Here is a 21,550-nt window from a genome sequence, read left to right as displayed (position 1 = left end):
AAAACAAGGTAGTCAGTGTTAAGGTCAATGACATAGCATATACTGAATTCATGTTAAATTTTAAACTGTACTTACAAAGGGGCTAAGCGACAGAGGTCCCCTCTAAAAGTGGTGGGTTGGATCCCAGGAGATAATCAATCCCACCCCTAGGAACAGCTGAGGCCCCCTCAGAGAGAACTGGATGGGTACCTAGAGGCAAACAGGAGCACGGAATATCGGCGTGTGCCCTGAAGGGAGGGCATGATGGAGTTGTTTTGTCCTCCTTTCTAGAGTCCTCACAGTAGTTCCCAGGTGGTGTTGCTGGGGTTTCTGATTTGGGGAAATGGGGACAAATGAGTCTTTTGCAAATGCTGGTTTTATTCTATATACTAAACTTGAAAACATCTTCTTAATACTGTTAAGTAACATTTATTTTATGAAGCGCTTACTCTGTACCAGGCACTGTGGCAAGCTGTGCATTTTCTTGCAACAATCCCAGGGACCATTACTTAGTTTTTACAGCTGAGGAAACTGAAACTTAAGTCACTTGGCCTTGCACATTCAGGACTGCCTGCCGTCACTAGAGGTCTTCCCTGCCAGCCTCTCTTCCTCTCCAGTATGCCTGTGGAAATATATCTGGTGTTTTGATTTATCAAGTAACAAATGATGGGTGAAACCCTGTACAAGTTATGTGCTAACGTAAGATGGCTTTTCTCAAAAACAGAACAAAGTCATTTTTAAGAAATGCAGTAGCCCTTCACCTTCCCAGTGTGAAGGCAGTTGAGGTTATCGAAATGGACGTTGCAGGGATTAGGTTTGTGAGGCGTTGCTACGTGCATGTATAGCCACATCCTCTCTGAGGCACAGAGACGGGCACCTTAAATACAGAGAGCGATAAGATAAAAATGTTATTTCATGCCGTCGATATAAGAAGCATCCAGATCTATAGAATATTTTTACAAGAGTTTGTTTGAGCCAAACCGATGACAATTGCTAGGAAGCAAGATCTCAAATACTTCAGAGGATGACAGTTTTGCAACTTCTCTTATGAATTTCAGATTGAGGAAGGAACATAAAGAAGATTACATGAAGGTGGGAGAAAGCAAGGCAGGGGTTGGATTGCAGAACAGTTAACAATTCTACTTGCTTTCTTGGGGGTGGTTATACTTATTTCAAAGGTGTGTTAACCTACATGCACGAAAACAATGGACAGGGCTTGCTTAAGGTAAAGAAAAGCCTTTAACTAAGGAAGTTATATACCTGGGGCGTGACGACCTGCCATGACCTGCCCATTCAGGAATTTATGATCAGATCGCCCTGTGAGGTGACTTTCCATAGACCCCCCTTTTTTGTTCACAATCCCCTCTTGTGGTAATGAACCTATCTTAAGGATGCATTGATAACCAACCTTTGGGTTGGATAGTACGGCCTCCCAGCTTTAGGAAGGCTCCTACCTAGGAAGTCTCAACTGAGTTGTCCTGTTGAAAAGGTGGACCATTGGGGATGGGGTAATGCCATAACCATGAGAGGTGAGTTGAGGCCAAGTTTTCAAAAAAAAAAAAAGGGAAAGGACAGGTAAATGGAAGGTAGTCATGTCTTAAGGCCTTCATTGCCAAAACACTGCGGGCTCTTTCCACCCTGTGAACTATCATGATTCAAGTTTGCCTTCTGTCTCATTTTTTCCTGCAGTTTGCATCTAGTATAACATTTACATAAGCCATGAAAATAATATTAACAGTTATCTTATATGTGTTCGGTAATCACAAACAGTGAGACTATATGGAAAAGCCCAACAAACAAGTATAACTATTATTATGACTCGTATGATTAGTAGAAAGGTAAAAATAAACCATTGGTTTCTGAGTTTAAGTATCAGTTGAAAGGTACACAGTCTTTGTCCAAGTCTTGGGAGAGCTGTCCACCTCTGAGGTCAGCAGCGTCGCATCCTAGTGGAGTCTTTGATGTCCATTGTAGGTGGAGGCCAGTGTCAGAGAGAGGGGTAGACAGTCTATTCCTGGTTAGACACCTGTTGAGGTTCCTCCCATCGAGGGTGGAGAGTGTCTTTTAAATGCAAAAAATCTCCAGGTGACAGTCAGTAATCTTTAAAGGCTTTGTCCCCTGGGAGTCAGCTGTGAAAGAAAGCAGTTACCAGTTTGGCTTTTCCTTGAAGTGACTTTATCAAACCTTGGCAATAGGGTACAATGTCTCCTTCCTATAGTGTCAGCTCCTACTTCCTTCATCTAATTTAAGTCCTGCTTAACTGCATTATGATGCATGAGGGAATGCAAAACGGAAAAAAAGGGCATTGCCAGGAGCAGAGCAAAGCCAAGCTGCCCCAGGGGTGCCTCATAGCCCTGACCATTATTTAATGTACAACTATGAAGTTTTTCATCACTTATTTTACAATGCTCCCCGTGTGATTCAACATAAAAAGCAAATCTTTTGAGGGGTCCCAGGGGTCCTTGTGGAACACTGTAAAGTTATTCTTACATATTTTGATATTTTAACCCTTAAAATCCTCAATATCTAGTGAAAACTAAAAAGCATGCAGTTAACATTCTGTACGCTGGCAGATTTATGGAGGTATTGTGTAACCTCCGGAAACACAGGCTCTTTCAGTCACAAATACATTACGTAAGCCCAAATGTTCAGCAGTTAATGATTATTTTTGTAAGCCCGAGTAAAATAAAAACATGTCTGTGTTGTATAAACCAACACACTTAAACTAGCTTTTACTCACTAGAGATTGATCTTAGATCACAGGAACTTGGAAAGCATTTGAGTTAGGTTCCCTATTTCTGAGAATTTTAGGATACCCAATTCTTACCAAACTCTTGCCTTTAAACTAATTTCAACAATACCATTGGGAGGCAGAAAGTCGTCTTACATTTGCAACATGATGTATGACAGGCACAAACAAAGACCTTTACCCATGAGAAAAACCCACTTGGTTATTAAAGAACAGTTGGATTCAAATTTTGTTTTGGAGGCACTTATAATCTACATTTCCTTGACTAGTCAAGTTTCAAATGACTCTTCCTCTTTTAAAATAAAGACAGCCATTTTTAGTTCTACTATTTATTTATTTTTAGACAAAGGGGACAGGGAGGCAGGGCAGAAAGAGAAGAAGAGAAACATCAATGTGAAAGAGACACATACCCACCAACCAGGGACTGAACCTGCAACCCAGACATGTGCTTGCCCTGACCGCAGATTGCCTGACCACAGGCAGCCATTAGCTTTGCAGGACCTCCCCCAACCACCTGACCCACACCAACCAGGGCCAGGACAGCCATATTTAATACCTTAAAGAATTGGGTTGACCCTTAAGTGACATCATAGGTTGATTCACTTATCCAAATCCTCTTTTTGAAGGTTCAAAAGACCAATTAAATATGTTATCCATTCATTCTGCCTAAATTTATAGCCTACTTTTTCTAATTGTGCATGCAAAAGATTAATTTAGAACTGTCAAGGGATCCTCATCCTGGCCATCTTAGTATTAGTGGGAGGCTGATTGTCCCAGAGCTTGTCAGCCTCACAGATGTGATTTCCTGAGTTAATTCCAGTTTTTCCTTTGGGATCTGTAAAGTGAATAGATTTCCAGGGAAAGCCAACCTTTACAGGCACATCTCTGGACAAACCAAATGTGGTGGATATCCCTACAGAATTGCTTCGCGCCCTGGAGGAAGTTTTTCCTCAGGCAGCCCCTCTGAGGTTCTTAGTCACCTCTGAATGCCAGAGCAGGGCCCGAAGGGGGCTCACGAGAAGCTGTCCAAGGCACAGGCCCCACCCCTGTCTCAGGGTGCACCCGTCCCAGGGCACCCTGCCCTTGTCCCTGGGGGCCCCTGCTGGCTTCTCTGGGATCAGTTATCCCACTGGACACCTCATCACACCCATCTCTGCCACTCGGAATTCAGGGATCTGCAAAAGCTATCGTCACCCCACGGAGTATTTGGGTTCGGAAAGCAAGTGTCCTTTCTCTTTTGAAGCACAAGAGAGTTATCTCTCGTTTAAGCAGGGAAGATTTTGTTTAGACTCTCAATAAGCAATCCAATTAAAAAGCACAAATTAAAAGTGGCAACTTGGTTTTTTTTCCTTTCCCTGGGTTATCTCAACCTTTATCCATCTTCAGGATTTTTTAAGAATAGCTCAAATAAGTAATGGACCTATTACTTAAAGTAAGGAGGCCTGGGGTTTGGAGAGAGGACTCCCCCCTCCCCCAGGTTCCCCCACTGTGAAGTGGGGAGCTGGCGGCACACGCTGGGCCCTCGCCTGTCCCTAGCTCCACAGTGTGGTCCTGCTGGGCTTCCTCAGGGTTCCATCGGCCACTCGAGGCAAACGTCGACATAAGGGATGCCCAAGCCTGCAGAGAATTTTTATGAGCTGATTTGAGCCAAAGTGATTGATGGCAATGGCCAGGAAGCAAGACCTCAAATGCTTCGGAAATGACAGTTTTGCAGTTCTCTATATGCATTTGAGATTAAGGAGGGAACGTAAGAAATGCTACCCGAAGGTGGGAGAAAGCAAGGCAGGCCCTGGATCACAGGATATTTATCGAGATTACGTGCTCTGTTGAGGGTGGTTATGCTTATTTCAAGGCATGTTCATCTAAAGGCACAGAAACAATGGACAGGGCTTGCTTAAGGCAAAGATAAACTTTTTCCTAATGACTCCCCACCAAGACCTGCCCAGGTAGGAATTTACGATCAGATTACTTTCTAGAGAAGCCCTTTTTCATCCACAGTGCTTTCAGGAGATGAGCCCCAAAGGCTATACCAACAGATCAATAGCTGTTTGCTTTCTGCATCCAGCAGGCTGATCATTTATAATATCTGACAGATAGGAGGGATACTATGAATGGTATTCTATTTATTGATTACTGGGTCATGAGGGGGCCCAATTTTAAAAATGAAATATATGTCAACCCAAGGTTACATATTTTGTAAATCTAATTCATGTCAGAGGTTGGTTTAAAGCCTATAATTAATTGATTTAATTAAATGTAAAAGCTTTCTATCTGCTATAACTACTCAAAGTAATGTTCTGCTTTAAAGAACTAATATTTTATTTTGTTGGTCTATACTGAATATCTGGTGGTCTTTTAATAATTTAATACTGTGAGGAAAGACAATGGGATTTTTGTTCAAGTGGATATTGTTAATTAGATAAGCTTGGAGAAATTATGACTTTGTTTCTACTATATCCTATGTAAGAGATTGAATTACAAGATCTCAGCCCGTTTTCAAATACTCGTATTTATATTTAGACATAGATGCAGCTTGGAGTGGGTGACTTGTGTTAAAAACCTGGCAGCATCAATAGCTGGAGGGAGAATCTTTTTTTTTTTTAATTGGGAATACACACAGATCACTTTTTTTGTAGAGGACAAAAAGTCCTCTAAGTTGTCAAGAAAGAAAATTATACCTTGCTCTGAAACTTTTTGGTAAAATGCCATCAAGATGATTACTTATAATAAGGCGGTGGAAGGTCTATGATTAAGCACACATTTATGGTTGTATTTATAGAGCTTCCTCACCTTGTGGAAGAAAGAGCTGTGCTCAGAAAACTTGGCTGCTTAGCCAAATCCCTTCTTCTGTCGCTGGCTGGAGCTCCAGGCTAGGCTTCAGAGGCTTTGCGGGCTGGCGGCGTGAACTTGAGCTAGTCCCTTCCTTTCTCGGGGCTGTCATCACGTCCTTACCTGTGCAATGAAGCACTGATAAACAACTTCAATTAAAAATGTTTTTAAAACTAACTAGAACAATATGTACTCATCCTCCAGCCCTTGGGAAAATTCCGGAGCATTATAGCTGCTCAATATATATTAATTGAATGAATAAACTGCTGTTTTAAAAAAGGCAAAAAGTACAAAGAAAAATATTTAAATCACCTATAATTTTAACATTTTGCTTCCTATCCTTTTAGGTTTTTTCTTTTGGGGGGGTGCATGTAAACATTTTTTCTCCTACTCAATTGTGCACACTCTTTGGAGTCAGCCTTGTTCACTAAACATTTCCCCGTGACCTTAACTTCACTGAAGAACCTGATTTCTGTGACCTTGTTATCTTCTCCGAGTGGGGTCTGAGCCTCCAACCTTTTTCTCTGGCCTTGTTGCTGCCCATGAATCAGGCTCTCATGTCTGCCTTTCTGAAGACACCACAGCCTGATGTCCCAGAAGCACCTCAAACTCAGCACGTTCCAAATGGAACTCATCCTTCCCTCCACGCCCCTCACTCATTTTTTTACCCTGTTCCCCAAACTGTGAGCAGCTTTACTCTCTTCTTTTCAGTATTGGACATTTGGGCGGTTTCCAGTTTTGGGGGGTTTTGTCTTTGCTTGTGTATAACAATGTGATGTAAATCATTACTCAAATTCTTGGTGGTTGACTTAGAAATGACCCCTCGGGGTGAAATGACTGGGCCAGAGCATATGAGACACATCTTAAAGGAGCTTAATACAATCGTCCAGATCGCTCTTTAATTTCTGCTCCCATGAGCAATACATTATAATTCTCATTTCTCTGCATCCTAGTTGCCTGTGAATATTGACTTGAAAAAAAATCAATGCAAATTTAATAGAAAAAACATAGAATTTCTTAATGATATTAAGTAAGCATTTCTTTAATTGCTGGTGAGGCTGAGCTTTGAATGGCCCAGCTCTGAGTTTCTAGTTCTATCATTTCCTTGGATGGCTGTTTATTGATTAAAAGTTAACCTTTGCACTATTCATTAGAGGAAGGGGAAAAAAATCTTAAATGTTAACTTGAAACTACTGGATGTTAAATGGGGCTTTGGCCTTATTGAGGGCGTTGTAGTTAGGAATTATTTCACTAAACTCCGCAGAATCTAGGGCATGCCTTCTTTCAGCGTCCCCGCTTGAGTTCTTCATGGTTTTCTATCCCACCGCTGTTTTCTCCCTCAGTTGCCTGAACCGTATGTTTTCAGTGTTTAACAGAATAGTGTAGAAATCAGGGTTTTCATGAAGCTACTCTGGGAGGAAAAACTTTTCCTATAACCTTTTAAGTTTAGTTATCAGGGTTTGCAAATTAAACTGACCAAAGACAGATTAGCAAGAGGAAAGAGAGATTTTTAAAATTCAGATACACCCACCCTGGCTGGTGTGGCTCAGTGGACTGAGGGTCTCCGTTTCTATTTCCAGTCAGGGCACATGCCTGGGTTGCCAGCCAGGTCTCCAGTAGGGGGCACTCGAGAGGCAACCACACACTGATATTTCTCTCCCTCTCTTTCTCCCACCCCTCCCCTCTATCTAAAAATAAATAAATAAAATATTTTTTAAAAAAAACAAAAATAAAATAAAATAAATAAAATTCAGATACATGCAAGTTCATAAAAAATGTGACTCGAGGCGGTGAGAATTTGGGAATTATACACCGACTTTACAGGGGAAAGGGAGGAGGAGAAAGGCACTCATCAGGAAACAAATGACCTTTAGGAAAGTCAAATAAGGCCTTTAGGAAATAGATGGGATATACGATAGTTTTTTTAACGTTTAAACTATGGAACACTTCGTGAATTTGCGTGCCATCCTTGTACAGGGGCCATGCTAATCTTCCCTGTATGTTTCGACTTTAGTACAAGCGCTGCCGAATGGAGCAGGAGATATGATAGCTTGTGACAAAGGCCTTTGGGGTGTGGTGCAAGCTTCTCCTCTCCCGATGGTGGATGGTGACACTTCTCGTAAGGGATTGATGCAACCGATTCTTTCCGGAGGTTCTGCTTTTAGGCAAATAAGGAAGTTTGCAGGGGGTAGGGTGGGGGAGCCTATTCTCAAATTCCTTCAGCTCAGGATGATTTTTATGACACAGTGGCATATTCCAGACCCTGTCGCTGCCGTCTAATACAGAATAACCCTAAACTAAGAATATTTCAAGTTGATGGTTAGGTTATATTAACTCAGTCGACAAAGATTTCTTGGAAACCCACTAAGCTGCCGGCATTGCGGTAGAGGTGGATAAAGATGAAAACGATGGCCTTGGTGCTCAACAGCGACAACTAGAGGCCGTGGGGCTCCAATGCATCCTGGCATTAACGATGCTTTGTAGACTAGAGACTTTTGGACTTGCAGCCTTAACTGTGATGATTGTGATTTTCTGGAGTGAATATTTGAGGTCTGGCATGAAGTCGCCAGTCATAATGCTTATATCACCAAATTGTGTTCCTGAGTGGGTCGTTTGACTAAGTGAGCTTCGGCAATCACCCAGAGTCAACTCCTCACCACTTCGGGCTCCTCCCTTCACATGTCAAGTAACAAACTGAGGGAAGACACTTCGGTATTTCACTCATGTTGCATTGATCTGAAAGGGAACCCACACGTTCTGGTGACACTCACATGTCCCCGAACCCCAAGGATCTGTTCACAGATAAAAGCAAAGGCCTTAACAATTAGCTTAAAATAAGACAAAATATAATCTTTTTTAAAAGAAGAAAGTAGTTCCCCAGTCAGGGCACATGCATGGGTTGCAGGCCACGACCCCCAGTAACCGCACATTGATGTTTCTCTCTCTCCCTCTTTCTCCCTCCCTTCCCTCTCTAAAAATGAATAAGCAAAATCTTTTTTTAAAAAGAGGAAGAGATTATTTGAGACATGGACAGAGAAATAGAGTATAGTCCTATTGTCTTAAAAGTCTTCATTAGCGCTGGTTAGGTAATGGGCTTTGGACAAGACTAGGCATTCTGCTTTCAAATGTGCTCAGAGTCTAGATTCCGTACTAACATTTTCATAGCAGCATCCAGGCCAGGGCTGGCAATGTTTTCGACAAATGAAATCTCAAATTAACAGGCAATTACACTGCTTTTCCATTCTGCTATTGGAACAGGGAACCATCATACTTATTCAGAGCTTTGGAGGAAATTCATACTTACTCAGAGCTTTGGGGGAAACTCAATGGTCCCCTCCTTCCTTTCTCCCTTAAACGTCTAAAGAATATTCATGTACCGGGCTCTGTAATGGGCCCAGGGCACAGAAAACAGAGATGGAACTACATCCGAGATTCTGGGGGATGATGTAAACGTTCCCTGGAAGATGCCTGAGTTAAGCTTCACTGGGCTGAGAGGGGAGGGACTGGGGGGGGAAGGGCATAAGTGACATTGCTCAGAGAGGACCTCGGAGTGCTCCCAATAGACAGAGGGGCAGTGCCACTGGAGTGGGATCAACGAGCCGGGAGGGGAGGGGAGGGACTCAGTACAGCGCTGAGGAGATATCTGAAGTTCAGATCGTGCAGAGACCTTATGGGGCATATAATCATTGTTTTTTCCCTTCATCCTAAAATCAAAGGGAAGTCAGTGACAGATTGGAAGTGGCAAGCATGGCTGGGGACAGGGTGACATTGCAAAGGCTGCTGGTCTAGTCAGAACGTGAAAGTGGCACCGGGCAGGGAGGCAGCGAAGCAGGGAGTAAACAGACTCACAGAATATGTAGGCTGTAGCCTGGGGTGGGGGGGTTGCCGATGGGCTGGATGAGGAGATGTAGGAAAAGAAGAGGTCAAGTTCAAGAGGGACTCTTAAGTCTGGTTCGCACAGCTGGATGGATGGTGGCATGGTTAATATTTCAAACTTGGGGAGACAGGAGATGAGCATGGAGAGATAATGTCTTTACAATGCTGAGTGGGCTTCTGGAGTTGGAATGTAAATCAGGGGTCGAGAAGCTTGTTTTCATAAGTCTTGATGCCTCTGAGAAAGCTGGAGATGCAGCCAGCGCTTTTCTCCCTGGAGCTCAAGTGTACTGTTGGACTCCTTTGCACCTGACTTGGGTTGAGCAAGCTCTGTGATTGATCCTAGTGAAATAAAGTCACTTGTTTCAGGATGAACTTAGAAATGAAAATTCAGTGACACCATAAAAAGGAGGAAAATGCTTGGGATGCTTTCAGTAATGCTGTACGGCTGAATGCATTCCTAAATACAATCTTGTGTTGTGTGAAATTACGACCCCTCCGTTGGTAGAGTTGATCTCGATTTATACGCCTTCACAGTTGCACCTGAGACGGCACATGCTCTCTTCCTAGCAAAGGAAGCTTTCAGATAAACTGGAAGGCTTTCAAGGGAGAACAGCCAAGGTAATTAGGCACTGAAAGAATTGATTTATGAGCCCAGAGTAGAAGAGGTAAATGTATTTTGTTTAGCTAACTACAAATAAAAGGGGAGTGAAGTCAATCAGCAGCGAAGACAAAGGAAACAATTAGGCTTTATGTAGGAATTTGAAAGACATTGTCCCCCTTTACTGCTTCTCTCTCCTCCAAACTCTCTTCTCTCTTCAAATGTTAGGAGGAACGTTTTGTGACACGAACCAAGAAGCATCTGATGTTGAAAGCAATTAAAGCATACTGAAAATACCTCAGGTGGGCTGGGACTGTGGTGTCCTACCCAGCTGGTTTGCTGGACACAGCCGACTCCCCCACGGGAAATAGTTGTGTGAAGGCAGAAAAGCACTAGTATGGGCCCTTCCTCATAAATCTTTCAGGGGAATGTCGCTTCATTAGTGATTGTCACTACAGTGCACATCACGTGAGCTTAATAAAACTGCATTTCAGAGTCTGATGATGGGGCTTGTTTTGTACGACTTTGGTTTCCTAAATGTTTGATTGATTTTGCCAACCTCTGTCCCTCTCCAAATAATGATTCGTTTAATGCCCTGGGGCCCCGGGCTGGAAAGCAGATCACACCAATTGGGAGATCAGAGAAAGGGGGTGGATGGTCTGCATGGGGTGGGCGCCCAGAGCACCCTGAATGTGAGACCTCTGGCTCCAAGTTGAATCTTCTTCCTCACTACCAATGAGGATTTACCAGCTGTGTGACCTTGGAGAGTCATTTGATGTCTCTGAGCCTCAGTATCCTCAACTGTAAAATAGGAAAGCAACTCCTACCTCTCCAGGCTGTGGCAAGGCTGAATTAAATGGACTAATGAGTACAAGATGCTTAACCCAGAACTGGGTATTTAAAGAAGCACCCCTTTTAAAAGACAAGTAACCCTCAAGAGGAGCAGGTCTCCTTCCCACCTTCGGGGGTGGGCGGCATCCACTCTGCTCAGGATTACAGCTCTGCAGGTCTGGATCTTTCGGATCCAGTCAAAAGAAGGGAACGTTTCAGATCTGGAAGTAATATTCGGGGGTTTGAGGTAACTTTGGGCAACCAAAGGACCCTGGGCCACCAGAGAGACCAGAAGAGGAAGCAAGAGGGTCAGGAGGAGGCTGGGGCCAGGCTGTGCCCACAGCTGTTCGCCAAGACCCAGGGTAGCTGCCCAGATCCCTGTAGCTATGCTAGTGGCTAATGTCCCAGTGGTGTGGGGAAAGGCAGGTTCCGTTTTTCATGCACTGGCCCAGGCCCTCCTGTCCCACGCAGTACAGTTTCTCTAAATTCACCCCCGTTGGGAGGGTAAGGAGAGGCAGGAAGGGTGGACAGGAGGAAGGGAACAAGTGGGAACAGAGAAAAGACAACTGGCTGCTCCCGCCCCTCCCTCTCCTGCTCCTAGTTCATTAGGGAGGTGGAGCATTCGTGATAAATCTTATTCAGGAGCGTTCACACTGGAGCCCCAGGAATTTCCGTCTGCTATAGTTTTAGAAAAATGAGCCTTTGGCCATCACACGTGTTCATCTAGTAAGGAGACCATCAACAGTCTGTGTACTTATCCACATGGCATGCACATGCGTGTGTCTGCAAAGCGTTTTTCCTCCTTCCATAAGTTATGCGTTGTTGTAGAAGATTCAGCAAATACTGAAAATAAAATGTAAGTGGAGGAAAACTGAAATAACGTGAGATCATGCCACCCAGAAGCAGCCACTGTGCACGTTTCCCTGCGCTGGGTCCTGCCTTGTTTTCACGCTCCGTGTGTGTTCCGGAGCGTGTTCTTGTGGTTCCTGTTGCCACGTCTCGCTGCCCTTTCCCTGGTCATTCCCACCAACCCGGGCCCCCTGGCGTGCTCTCCAAAGTGGCTGCCTCGCCGTTCTCCTGCCCTTGACTGCTGCTCAGCATCAGGTCTGTGTGTGGTGCTGCCTGCAGCTCGGACGTGTGCCCGAGCTCCTCCCGCCGGGATGTTCCACTTGGAACTCGTGCTCCCCTCTGCTCTCCCCTCATCTGCCTCCCTCTCAGTTGTCCCGGTCAGAATCATCCACCCCCCTCACCCCCATCTCCCTCAGCCACAATCCTTGCTGGTTTTCACAGCCCATACTTACAGGGACTCCTCTTCCTGGCACTGGAACTCTGAGCTGGGGGTCCTAATGTGGTGCTGGGACCCCTCACTCCTCAGAGGGGACCCCCGCAGCTGAGATATCTCTCCTCATTTTTATCCACCATGCCACACGGGGTGTGGACCCAGCCCACTCCAGGTCCCCACCCCTCCTGCCAGTCTCCCTGTGGCTGTTCTTCATGTCCTTAGTTGTAGAGCTTCAAACTTTAGTTTATGGGAAGTCTACGTAGGCCCCTCTGGATCTTTTAAAGGCAGTTTCCCGGGCCTTCTAAGTGCCGGCAAATGCACAACGCTCAAGGAGATAAAGGACGTAAACAGATAACTGACGTCTCACCTGCTGACACCCTCCTGTGCTTCCAGGCCGCCCTGGCAGGGGGCACCACCATGATCATCGATTTTGCCATTCCTCAGAAGGGCGGCTCCCTCGTCGAGGCCTTCGAGACCTGGCGGAGCTGGGCGGACCCCAAGGTCTGCTGCGACTACAGCCTTCACGTGGCGGTGACCTGGTGGAGTGACCAGGTAACTCTCCTCACGGGCTGGTTTCTTCCATTTAGTTCCCTGGTCCTTGCTCTCTGTTCATGATCAAGAAATTTCAAACTACAAGAGACTGGTGGGCGGCTGGAGGTCAGAATAGGGGAGAATACTGTACTGCATGCTCTTCTGTGCTTTCTGAATGTTGATTCCTGGGAAGTATTGTCAATTTTTAAAACTAAAAAATTTTTTAGAGATTTATTTATTTTTAGAGAGGGAAGGGAGGGAGAGAGAGAGAGAGAGAGAGAGAGAAACATCAATGTGCAGTTGCTGGGGGCCGTGGCCTGCAACCCAGGCATGTGCCCTGGCTGAGAATCGAACCTGCGATGCTTTGGTTTGCAGCCCACGCTCAATCCACTGAGCTACGCCAGCCAGGGCTAAAACTAAAATTTTTAAAAAATCATAGACAGATGATAGCAAAAATGCTTCATAATAATTCACAATAGACTTCCCTAATATTTAATTTATGACGTGTAATGTTTTCAAAATTCAAATCTCCCTTTCTCTCAACTCCAACCTTTCCAGCTCTTGTAAATGGTGTTTTTCCACACACTAGAACTTTAATTAGAAATGTGGAATTTTTGGAGAAAAACCAAGGAGATTCCCACTTAGATGCCTCCATTCCCCACTCTCGGCCCTTGCCACCTACCCTCCCGTGCACTTGACGGAGAAAAGGAAAGACCAGGAACGTTTTCAGGGCCTCCCCGCAGCTGTCTCCTGACCTGGGCCTTGGGCCGTGGCACCACTAATCTCATCGCCTGCTCAGACCCTTTCATGATGCAGCTTAAAGCAGCCTTCCGAGTCTGCTAGTTACTGATGCCGCTGCAGAAACGATACCACGGTTGAGATAAGGAAGACAGTTTTGAGAGATGCTAACATGTGTCCATTTCTCCCCGTATACATTTGCATGTGTACTTTAGAATACATTTTCACTTGTGATTTACATCAACGTGTTTTTCCCACATTGGACTTAAATCAGAAATCTCCTTACCAGGAAGCGTGCACAAGGGTGACTTTATTTGACGTTCCCAGGTCACTTTTGCCTCCACCTCCCCCTAAAATCTGGGAGGCGTTAGACACCAAGTTAATATGAAACGAGCCATCAATCTTTAACAGATAGGTCAGCAAATATAATAGCAAGGCTCATAGTCCACAGTTAGAGTTAGTTTTTCCCCAAAAATGCCATTCTGAGTGATGCACCTGATCTCTTCCGTGATTTTAGGGTCTTCCTTGTTTCCACCCTCCCCTCCCTCCCCTCTTACTCTATTGAAGCAAAAGTGATGATGTTTGCCCTTGCCCGCACTTCTTACACTGTAATCTGGAAATGGTTACCTGGTGAATATTGTTAAAATACAGACTTTGTTCAGTACGTGTACTAGTTTCCTGGGACTACTGTAATGAAGTTCCACACACCCGGGCTTAAACAACAGCAATTTATGTTCTCACAGTTCTGGAGACTGGAAGCCCAAGGTCAAGGTGCGGGCAGGGTTGGTTCCTTCTGGGGGGTGTGAGGGAGCATCTGTCCCACGCCTCCCCCCAGCCTCTGGTGGTTTGCTGGGCATCTTCGGCCTTCCTGGACTCTGCCCTGGCCCTGAATCCGTCAGCTTCTAGGAGCTACCGATGGGCAGATCTACACCCTCCAATGCCTCTCTGAGAACTAGCTCATCCCACGGGTTTCTGATTTGAGTCCAAACCCCTCATCTCACACTGGTTTTGATTCCTTCTAGGGACACTGTTGTTTCTGTTGCTGCCTCATGGCTTTCTCTTCACTTTATAAAATAATTTCCTCATATCGGGAGACAAATGCTGGGAATTTATATCCAAGTATAGAAATGAAGTCCTTTGGGAAAAAAGTATGAACTCTTGCATGATTTCAAAGTCTTGCAGCAGCCAATGAAATGGGGTCTAATGAGGAGGAAAGATCAAGTCCTTAACTGCTTTTTATCCAGAGCTAAGCTGTCCTTATTTTACTTAATTCTCCTCCAAAGGCAACATCTCGAAAAATATTGAAATTATCTTTGCAACGAAACAGTGACATTTTCTTGCTATTGTTTCCTTTTAGGTTAAGGAAGAAATGAAAGTCCTCACTGAAGAAAAGGGCGTGAACTCCTTCAAGATGTTCATGGCCTACAAAGATGTGTACATGGTGCGGGACGCGGAGCTGCACGCCGCCTTCTCCCGGTGCAAGGAGATCGGAGCCATCGCCCAGGTGCACGCGGAAAACGGAGACCTGATCGCAGAGGTAAAATTGCCTTCGGAAGCTCCAGTCTCCAGGGACGGGAACGACCGTAGCTTTCTAAGGCGACCATGATTCACCCTAAGCAGGTAGACTTCAGGCAGTGAAAGAGACGCGGTGAAAGAAACTAATTTTTTGAGGTTGGGAAACAATTTTGTTTGCCGAGTCTCTGCACTGAGTTTTATTCAAGTGGTATATGTATTTGAATATGGATTTTCCTTTTTTCAAACCAGCTATTGTATTAGATACCAAACATGTTTTATTAGAAAATACAAACATTTTTCTATGGGTAGCCCAGCACTTTTTTGAAGGGGGTTGGGGGGGCGGACACGTAACTCAGGCTGTTGGTTCAGAATGCCGAAGTGTGGACATCAGCTTGACATGAGGATTTACACAGTGTATTAGGTAGTTGTTTAAAGTTTCACTCTTTTCAGAAACTGGGTATTAAAAAGTGCTCTGGAGGACTCTAGATGATATTTGTTTCTCATGTGAGTTCCATCATCGATGCGGGAAGGGGGCACTGTCTGCCAGATTTACAGAGCTGTCTCTCCCCTTTACACGAGCTGATTTTTTTCTCTCCCCAGGCTCAGTTCCCATTAAAGTCAGTGAGATGGAGGCCTGTGGCAGGTGGCAGTGGAGGATAAAGGGAGGAGAGCGTGAGCTGTAAACTCAGACAGACCGGGGTTTATACTTGACTCTCCCCTTCCCAGCTGTGTGACACAGGGCATGCCCTTTCCCTCCTCGTGGTCTTGACCTCCTTCCTTTTTTTGTAGGGAAGAGGGAACGGACTGGAGAGCAGAAATACTGGTCCAAAACCACTCAGTGGGTGGGAGGGGAGGGCCGAGAAGACTGATTCAGTAACAAGTAGAATTAACTACGTAATACAACACCACGAATCATTTCAACAAAGATCTAATATTGGGGATTTGAGTATTTGTGTTTTCTTTTGTTTTGGACCATAAGAAGTCTTAAATATAAACACTGCTTTTCAAAGAATGATTAGAACTAACCTCTTATCTTTTTTACCTTTTCAATCAAAATAATTTAATTGTGGAATATGTATTTGAAAAATTAGCACACACTATCAGAGAACTGAATTTGTTTTTACCAAATACAGACACACGCACCTATACCTAATAGATCTGAAAGTCAGTCCGTGTACTTCTTTTACAGTACGATCATGCCATTTGTCATTAGTAAGCCTTCCTTGCACATGTGTGTGTTCCTGCTGCCTTCTTAGGGAGCAAAGAAGATGTTGGCGTTGGGCATAACAGGCCCCGAGGGCCACGAGCTGTGCCGCCCAGAAGCGGTGGAGGCCGAGGCCACAATGAGAGCCATCACCATCGCCAGCGCCGCCAACTGCCCTCTGTACGTCGTGCATGTGATGAGCAAGTCTGCGGCCAAGGTGATAGCGGATGCGAGGAGAGATGGTAATTCCTGATCCACAACCTCACTTGTAACTCTGCATTAGCTAGAGAGGAAGGTAAAACACCTGCAGTCTCTCTTTTGTTATCGAGACACTTGCACGTGAATTTCCGTGACTGATCTTCCTCCCTGACCATCCTCCCTTTTCTCTCTTTCACCCTCACACAGGTCTATTGCTGTTCTCCTTCCTGCTCACCTTCATGCCTGCCTCTCTTCCTTCAGGTTTTCATTGTCCTTGGAACGGCAAGCCATTTCCTTGAACCACAAACCCCACCCTGAATACCACTAGTAACCCATTTCCTAGCCCGATGAACAAAGGCAAATGCTCCAGTTAACTTTAAAGAAGCTTTTCTGTCCTTAGGCATCTCCACGATCCCTCCCAGCACCCAAATCAGAGTGGTGCAGGGTATGTAGTAGGTTTTGAAATTTCAAAATCATTTCCAAAAAATTTTTTGAAATGCATTGATTTGTCTCATAACAACCTGGGTGTTGGTACAATTGAAGCAATTATCCAAATGGTATTTTTATGACAACTATGTTACAACTTTAAAACCAAAGGTATTTTTACCCCAAATTGCTTAATTGCCTCAGTTCTTTAGTTCAATTTAATATGTAAATAGTCATGATAAAAGAAAGAGCAAATTGATTTTTGATACAAATTGGGCACAGAAACCATTTCATTTCATTCATATGAATTGGGTACAGAAATAATTTTCATTCAATGAATGAAAATTTCATCATTTTCATTAATTTTCATTAATTTGTACTGGTTGAGGAAGGATGAAAACCAATTAAAGTACATATTATTCCATGGCTTTAGACCCTCCTGGGATGTGCTAGTAGTTTCTATCATCTCCCTTTTCGAAACCCGAATAATCAGATACCATCTCATAAATCATCCTGGCTGTTTGTTTAAACTGAAACGGGCTGCGTTTTTATAATACAGATGATAAAAACCATGAAAATCGATTTAGCATGTCTATAATTGACATGAAAATACACTGTTCAAAATCGGCTTTTGTTGTATGAAGTTTCAATAAGGATTTTGCTCTAAACGAATGCATTCTTTTTTTAATTTTTACCTAATTATAAGAGAAAATGTATTTAGAGAGTTACAGAGGTGATAGAAGTGAGCCAGCTGGGCTGTGTAGGCTCAGGAAACAAGTTACAGAAACAGAAGGAGGGCCCTTGGAGTTTAGGAGACAGAACCCAAGGGTAAGATCAGGTGGGGAGGGGGAGGGGGGGAGGGGGACGTGGGATGGGGGAGGAGCAGGGAAAGGCGGGGGCGTGCTCCCTAGGGGAAAAGCTGGCCAAACGCATTGCAGCCCAACAATATCTTGTATTAAGAGTAAACCCGGTTTCACACAGGAGTTACTAAAGTCTTGCTACCAACCATTTCTGGTTGCAACCCCCACCTCCATTCCACATATAATGTAATTTCAGTGAAAAGAGTGGAACACTTCAAAAAGAAAATTCTGCAGTTCTCAAGTTACGGCATTAGGCTTTCGCCACCAGATGGCACTGTTGCCAGCCCTCTGAAATGGGCCGCTCTATAATCACTTGCTCTGTTCAGTCGTGTACCATTACCGCTTGTCAGACAGGTCCATAGTGTCAGAAAATGATTTAAGAAACAGTAAATTCAGCAGAAATGGTCAATCGTTGCCCACCAGCAAGTTACGATTTTGACAGTTCTGTCAGGAAACAATTTCTTGATCTCGGGTATTAAATTTGCTTTGGGGAGAATTCCGTTAGGAGTGAAGTAAAAGTCTAGGGAAGGTTTCAGAATACCTACCACAGGCAGAAACGCAAGTATGAGCATTTTCATTTGATTTTAAATTATTTTAAAGTTTAATTTTATTTTTTAATATGTGAAACATTTACGTGGTCCAAAAGTCAAAATTATATACTAAATATGTATTCTCGGAGAAGTAATAGTTTTATTAATTTGTTTCAAGCTTATCTTTATAGTGTTTCTCTTGATGAAAAAGTAGAATATCTGTATAATATTTTTTACTTCTCTATCTTTTCTACGTGAAAGATACTACGTGTGTATAGTATACAGAACACTACTATACATAGTGTTCTGTATCTTGCTTTTTTTCTATTCAAAATATGTCCTAAAGGTCAGCTAATGTTAGGTACAGAGACTCTCCTCATTCTGTTTTACCAGTGCCACTGTAATTGTTCAACTAGTCTCTGATGATGGATATTGGGTTGTTCCCAAATTTGAAGCTGTTACAAATAGAACCACAGTGATGGCCTTATGCATGCACTGTTTCATATTTGCAGAAGGTGAATCAGATTTCTACTGCCATTCTAACAAAGCACCGCAAACTCAGTGGCTTGAAGCGACACAGTTTTACTATTGGATGAGGTCAGAAGTCTGGTCTCACGGAGCCAAAACCAAGGTGTCAGCAGGGCTGTGTTCCTTCCAGAGGCTCTGGGGAGAGGCCCTTTCCTTGCTTTTTCTAGCTTCTAGAGAAGATACAAATGTCTTGGTATGAACCAATTTCTTGATATGTCCCCTTCCTTTATCTTAAAAGCCAGCCATGATGGGTGGGGAGTATCACCTTATCCTGATCTCCACTTCTGCCTCCCTCCTCTTCTGTGAGGTCCCGTGGATCACCTCGAGCCCAGGATAATTTCTTTGTCTCAGTGTCCATCATTTAATCACAACTGTGAAAGCCATTTTTGCCATGTAAGGTGACTTCTTCCCAAGGGATGGGGATGAGGACGTGGGACACCTTTGGGGTGCCATTGTTCTGCCCCCCATAAAATTCTACTTCAGGATGGAGTCCTAGAAGTAGGACAGCAGGTTCAAAGGGCAAATCGAAATGTACATTTTGGCTGTTGCTAAATTCCTTTCCAACAGGATTATAGGCATGGGATATTTAAAATGTTACCCCCAAATGTCCTAGGTGAGTCAGACTGATTATAATAGTACTTGTGAGAATACGCTAATGCACAGTTGTCAAAGAGGTAGTAGATCTCTCAGAGTAAATGAACCTGAGAGATTTCACAGACTGGCATGTGATCCCCAGCAGGTGGTCAAGGCATGTGATTACACAGGAACCAGGAGGGAGCAGGGGAGGGCTGGACAGGGAGAACCCTAGACCATTCTCGTGGTGACTGCACCAGCCAACCCAAGGGCAGGTCCCTGGGAGTACAGAGTGAGGAGAGCTCTGGACCACACCCTTTACAGAAGATCCGTTTACCCTGTCCGCACTCGTTTATCATCTAGCACCATTTCTGAACACTAAGAAGCAGTAGAAAGCTGTTCATCGTTATCTTGTTTAAATAAGAAACAGGTTTATAATATGAATATTTCTTATCTGTAAATACCTTTGCCAGCCCATTCTATCACCCAGGGCTTTGCCATTCAAAGGGTGGTCCCTAGAAGGCAGCACCAACATCCCCTGGGAGCTCATTGGAACCACACAGCCTCGGCCCCATCCTGGAGCCACTGAATCAGGATATGCTAGAGCCAGGTGATTCGGATGCATGTTACAGCTTCAGAACCACTGTTCCAGCAGGCATGAAAGATATCCAGTTATTAATTGTCTCTATTGTAGTTGTCTGGAAATACAAGGCTATTGTTTGATTTTATTGCTGAATTGCCAGCTATGCACTCAAAAGGTAGTAATGTGAGGGTCAATGATTGTAACAACCCACATTGATCGTTGAGTGCTTAATCTGTGCCTGGCACATATTTTAATAGCTTGTCTCATTTTGGGTTTTATTATCCCAGCAATGTATTTGAGTATACCTTATCATTTTTTAATTGCCATAGCAATGCTTCAAACTAAATTTTATCACCGTTTGTGACTTATGAAATTGAGACTTTGGAAAGTTTGGTAAATGAAACCCAAGATCACTTCACTAGTAAGTGCTAAACCTAGAATTCAAGCTCACGTTCACATGACTCCAAAGCCCACATTTCTGGTGACTCTGTACTTTGTTAAAGAAGAAATCAGTTTATGAAGTTGGGAAATATGAATATCACGTTTATACTTAACCAGTTTTGTTTTGGGGCCTCATATTTACAATTTTTATCTACAGCACTATCATCATTTTGTTATTTTTCAAACCATTATTAAAAGAAAGGCACACAATAGAGACGGACATGATCAAGGACACATTAAATGGAAAGTAAACATCCACTGTCTCCCTCAGCTCAGTCCTGAAACGGGTGCTTTTTAACCATATCTATCTTTAGATGTTCGGGCAGCTACCTCCAAAATCCTAAACCGCAAATGTGTAAGTAATGACTTATAATTCTTGATACTATCAGTTTGCTGGGACTGCTTGTAATCATGAGCTGGGTGGCTTAAACAACAGACATGTGTTTTCTCACCATTCTGGGCTCTAGAAGCCCAAGATCAAAATGCTGGTGGGGTTGGTTCTCTCTGAGGACAGTGAGGAAAGACCACGTTCCAGACCTCTGTCCGCAATTTCTCGATGACTGTCTTCTCCCTGCGCTCCACATAGTCGCCCCTCTGTGTGTGTCTGTGTCCGAATCTCCTCTTTGCATAAGGACCCCTGACTGGCTATGGGAGTAAACTCATACTAATGACCTCATCGTAACATAGTGATTCTGTAAAGGACCCTGTCTCCAAATAAAGTCACATTCTGAGATATGGGGGGTTAGAGCTTTAACACTGGAATTTTGGCAAGGGACACAATTCAGTCCAAATTGTGAAGTGACTCCTGGATCCCAGGAAGATGCTAGGTACCTTCAAATACATTAATTTACTCGATCCTCCCAAAATTGCCACACTAGAGGGACATTGTGATCCCATTTCATAGATGAGAAAAGCTGAGACTAAGAGCGAGGACTCATCTGGCACAAGGTCACCAACAGAAAAGGAGCAAAATCAGGCTTTGAACCTGAACTTGTGTGATCTACTTGACTATGTTGCTCCTGTGTATTTTCAGTGTATTTTCTCAATGATTATCCTCCTCTGTAAATGTACTATTTTAAATCAAAACAAACCCTTCGAGCTAGAACAAGTAAATGTGTTTGGCTTTCCCTGTGGCACCCAGTGCTTCCGCTCCTGGCACCTTCTCCAGCTCCTCTGCCTCCCTGACCTTCTCCGGCAGCTCTCAGGACTTGATTCAGTGCTGCTCCCAGATCCAGACAAGGTGCGAACATCCGCTCTATCACGTTCATCTAATTAATGG

The 21,550-nt window shown here is 43.9% G+C and overlaps 1 protein-coding gene, 1 long non-coding RNA gene and 1 other non-coding gene across 3 annotated transcripts in view; 1 reads left to right on the top strand and 2 right to left on the bottom strand.

Annotated features, from left to right (window-relative positions):
* DPYS (dihydropyrimidinase) overlaps positions 1 to 21,550 on the top strand; it is a 69,372-nt gene that overhangs the window by 2,638 nt on the left and 45,184 nt on the right. Inside the window, exons 2-4 of the mRNA XM_028533854.2 lie at positions 12,538 to 12,696; positions 14,771 to 14,950; positions 16,185 to 16,374. Of these exons, the coding sequence (XP_028389655.1) occupies positions 12,538 to 12,696; positions 14,771 to 14,950; positions 16,185 to 16,374 (529 nt within the window). The remainder of the gene's footprint in view (positions 1 to 12,537; positions 12,697 to 14,770; positions 14,951 to 16,184; positions 16,375 to 21,550) is intronic.
* Positions 2,581 to 20,837, bottom strand: LOC118501758. Its single transcript, XR_004904414.1, has 3 exons — positions 20,493 to 20,837; positions 8,968 to 8,977; positions 2,581 to 2,591 (listed from the first exon to the last, which is right to left on the bottom strand). It is a non-coding gene; the product is annotated as an uncharacterized LOC118501758 (long non-coding RNA).
* Positions 7,490 to 7,593, bottom strand: LOC114514938. Its single transcript, XR_003686156.1, has one exon. It is a non-coding gene; the product is annotated as a U6 spliceosomal RNA (small nuclear RNA).

Source organism: Phyllostomus discolor, chromosome 7 (assembly GCF_004126475.2).
Source record: "Phyllostomus discolor isolate MPI-MPIP mPhyDis1 chromosome 7, mPhyDis1.pri.v3, whole genome shotgun sequence".
Lineage (NCBI taxonomy): Eukaryota > Metazoa > Chordata > Mammalia > Chiroptera > Phyllostomidae > Phyllostomus > Phyllostomus discolor.
This window is presented reverse-complemented; position numbering and strand designations above follow the sequence as displayed.